The 3654-nt window shown below is 50.5% G+C and overlaps 1 protein-coding gene across 1 annotated transcript in view; it reads left to right on the top strand.

Annotated features, from left to right (window-relative positions):
• MOG (myelin oligodendrocyte glycoprotein) overlaps positions 1–3447 on the top strand; it is a 16982-nt gene extending 13535 nt beyond the window's left edge. The window contains exons 6-8 of the mRNA XM_004717309.2: positions 345–461; positions 697–717; positions 1152–3447. Coding sequence (XP_004717366.1) covers positions 345–461; positions 697–717; positions 1152–1165 — 152 coding nt within the window. The 3' untranslated portion in view covers positions 1166–3447. The remainder of the gene's footprint in view (positions 1–344; positions 462–696; positions 718–1151) is intronic.
• The last annotated feature ends 207 nt before the right edge of the window (positions 3448–3654 follow it).

The following is a 3654-nucleotide window of genomic DNA, read 5'->3' as shown; positions in this document are numbered from 1 at the left end:
ATGCCCCCCTACCCATTTCTTCCTTATTTTCATCATTTTTTTTGTTTCCTTTCCCCACCTCCTCCCCAGATACCTTGATTTCTATTGAGAAGAAAGTCTCAATGGTGGTCAGTAATACCATGGCTCCGTTTCCTAGAATTAGTGGAAGAAAGAGCTCAATTCACTTAGACACTAGTGAAAAGAGTTGGTTTTCCTACCCAAGTTCCTAGGCCCGCTGGATTCTATCCTTACGTACTTTTGGTGTCCATGGACCGCAGGTTAATAAAGTTAATAATAATGGAGGTGTATGGATATGGGGCAGAGGTCACTAATCCTGTTTCCGCCCACCCCCCACCCCCCTCCAGATCCCCACTTTCTGAGAGTGCCACCCTGGAAAATCACCCTCTTTGTAATTGTTCCATTCCTTGGACCCCTGGTTGCCTTGCTCATTTGCTACAACTGGCTACATCGAAGATTAGCAGGTGAGGGGGCAGTGCCAGGACACAGGACTAATGCCCGAAGGTGGAGGGCGGGGCCAGGACTCAAGATTTGGGATGCTAAGATTTCCCCCCTTCTCTGCCCACACCATGAAGAGCACTACTGACTGAGCTCTGTGGGGCCCCTTTCTAGCGGGAAAGAGGTCTGATCTCCATGGGGAGATGTGGGTGGGGAGCTAGTCATTGTCCACCAATCACCTATTTGTCTCTCTCTTTTCAGGGCAATTCCTTGAAGAGCTGAGTAAGTCTTCTTCTTATGATCTGACAAAAAGCCAGGAACAAGACAGGCGCAATAAGGAGGGCTGCTGAAGGGTCAACCTCCCAGAGCACAGGAGAAGGGGGCTGGTGAACATGGGTGGAGGGAGAAACCAGCAGTCAGGGGGTGCAGCAGGCAGGCAGAGAAGGAAGCTGGGGATGGACTCATCTGCTGCCTGGTTTGCTCCACCTCCATTGCCACTGCTATTGGCAGCTTCCTTTTTCATGCCCAATGCGAGCAGCTGCCCAGTGCCTCTCCTGCCTCAATTCCAGACACACAATTCCAACATGATTTCCCTACTTCACGAATTCCAATTTATACCTACTGACAGGTTTGCTATATTCTAGCCACTTTGAAGGGGGGAACAAATCAAACAAATGGTGTATTTTTCCCCCCAAGTTCCTTTCTCTTCCTTCTAGGAAACCCCTTCTGAGTGATGTCACAGCAGAAGAGGAGTTCAGCAACTCCAGGACGGGTCCTTTTGGGTGTCTCATCCATCAGGCTGCACCCTAGGGGGGCCTCCTTGCTCTGGGCATCCCAATCTGCCCTTGGAGAAATACTGTGACTCCCAGCAAGATGGACTTTCCTTCTTCCATCAAACACCTTTCCCTTTTCTCAACTCCTTCCTTCCATTTTGCTGCGCACACCATCCCATGCTTCTCTCCAGTCTCCACCTGGAAGCCCTCCAGCAATGCCCTCACCAAAGGACACCCTGCTGGAAAGTATGGTGGGCAGAAGAAGAGTGGAAGAACAGGAACTCTGCAAAGGGGGGTGTTTCTGGCGAGAGCGTCTCGTTGGACTCTCACCCTGTCATCTAACTACCAAGGAGCTGGAGGCACGAGGCAAAAAGAGCCTGGCAGCACATCTGCTTCAGAATGTCTCCCTCCTGTGTGTCAACATCTTCCCTGGGTCCTTCGCTCTTGCCCCTCTTCTCAGCCTTTTCCTCCCATCACTCTCATCAAGAGTATGCACTCATTTGTTCAACAGTGACTAGTCGGTGGTCTACCAAACACAAAGGAACAGAATAGGTGCTAATGAATAACATAACGCTTCCCTGTGCCACCTCCCTCTTCTCCATCTCCTCGTCACCTCCCTCTACTAGCCTCCTCCCCATAGAGGTCAGCCCTCAGGAAAACCAAGCACACAGAAACCTCTGTGAAAGGCCATTTATTTATGTCCCAAGACCTTTCTTGGTGTCCTTTGCTTCTCCCTTATCTTGCCTTTCCTGGGGGCAGAGATCCTTGGAGAAGACCCACTGTCTCCAAGCTTCCCATCCTTCCCTGTTGTGGGAGGAAAGAAGCCAAGCCACTGGCCCAGGAACAACCAGCATTTGTGGGGACTTCCCAGGCATTGCTCCTCAACTTTGAGGCTCTTCCAGTGACCCACAAGGTCCTCCTTCCCAAAGCAGAGGTCACAGATAGGGCAGCAGTAGATCTTCTGCTTCCAGTGGGTCTGCTGGTGCCTGAGCAGCTTAGAAAATGAGCTCAAGGACTTACCACAGTGGAAGCAGCGATTATGCTCCTTTGTGACGTGGGTGTCCCGGTGGCTGAGATAGGCTTTCTTGCTAAATGTGAAGGAACAGTGGGGACAAGAAAACACCTTGCATGTTGTAAGTCTTGTTGAGTCAGGGTTGGGCTGAGTAACCAAGGGGCTCTAGTGTTGGGATCCTGGATCCTGGGATCAGGCCCTTGGGCTATAGGGACTGGTGCCTGAGCTTTCACAAAGATCACTTTGTTCCTGGACATGCGTGTTTGGCTACTAGCAATAGTGACTTGGGCCTGGGCCACAGGACCCTTTGTTCTGAATACAGACTCTTGGGTCCTAGCTACTGGTGCCTGGTAACAAGTGACAGGTGCCCTGGCTTCGTTCCCGAGCTCCTGGATCCTAGAGTTAGGTGCATGGCTCCCGGATGCAGCTGGGAGATCTGGAGTCCTCACAACACGCTCCTGCTTCCCCGCCACGGGCTCTTGGCTTTGATGTGTCCTCTGGTGACGTTTAAGTTCGGACTGGTCCCGGAAGCCTTTCCCACAGAGGGGGCATGGATGGGGCCGGAAGCCAAGATGGACCCGGCGGTGGCGACTCAGTCCAGAGGGGTCGCAATACGTCTTATCGCAGATGGAACAGCAGAAGGTCTTCCCCTCAAGGTGCACACGTTTGTGGTACTTGAGGCTCCTGAGGCTCCTGAAGGATTTCCCACACTGGTTGCAGGCACAAGTCCACTTGGGGTCATGAACAAATTGGTGCCTAAGAAGCTGGGAGTGCTCCTTGAAGTACTTGCCACAAGTGTAGCAGCAAAAAGATGATCCAGCCCGGGGTGCTAGGAGCACTTGGGGCCTGGCCATGGACCTGGCTGGAGCAGAGGGTGGGCTCTGGCCATCCCACTTCCCAGCACGGAAGACCCTTTTACTGCCAGTCTTATCACACGGACCCTGATTCTGTTTCTGGAGTTCTTCATACTCCTTGCTTCCTGTAGTAATGAAGAATAACCCGAGATTCACCAGGAGAACCCCAACACAAGCTTTCCATTCTACCCAAACTACTTCCCATCTTTATACCCTCCCTCTCTCATTGAAAACATTTACCCACACACCCTTAGAACTCATAGGCTAAAGATTAAGAATATACTTTTGTTCTTTTAAATTAAAATCCAATAAAAATTTTACTGGAATCTTTCAACAATGGCACGGGCAATAAAAATCTTCACCCTTCTTGAAATGATTTCCCCCTTGTTTACCATACCACCCACAATCTATAGACAACAGATACCCACCAGTGACCACACAACAGCGGAGAGGGAAAGGAGATGCCATCTATAATTAAGCAATCAATAACTAAGCCAGTATGAGATGTATAGATCCCACCAAATCAGGAAGTATGATCAACATGGCCTGAAATCTCAACTTCTTACTCTAGTCTCAGGAA

This window comes from Echinops telfairi, unplaced genomic scaffold (genome assembly GCF_000313985.2).
Source record: "Echinops telfairi isolate 266 unplaced genomic scaffold, ASM31398v2 ScPeMD7_7453;HRSCAF=8491, whole genome shotgun sequence".
NCBI lineage: Eukaryota > Metazoa > Chordata > Mammalia > Afrosoricida > Tenrecidae > Echinops > Echinops telfairi.
This window is presented reverse-complemented; position numbering and strand designations above follow the sequence as displayed.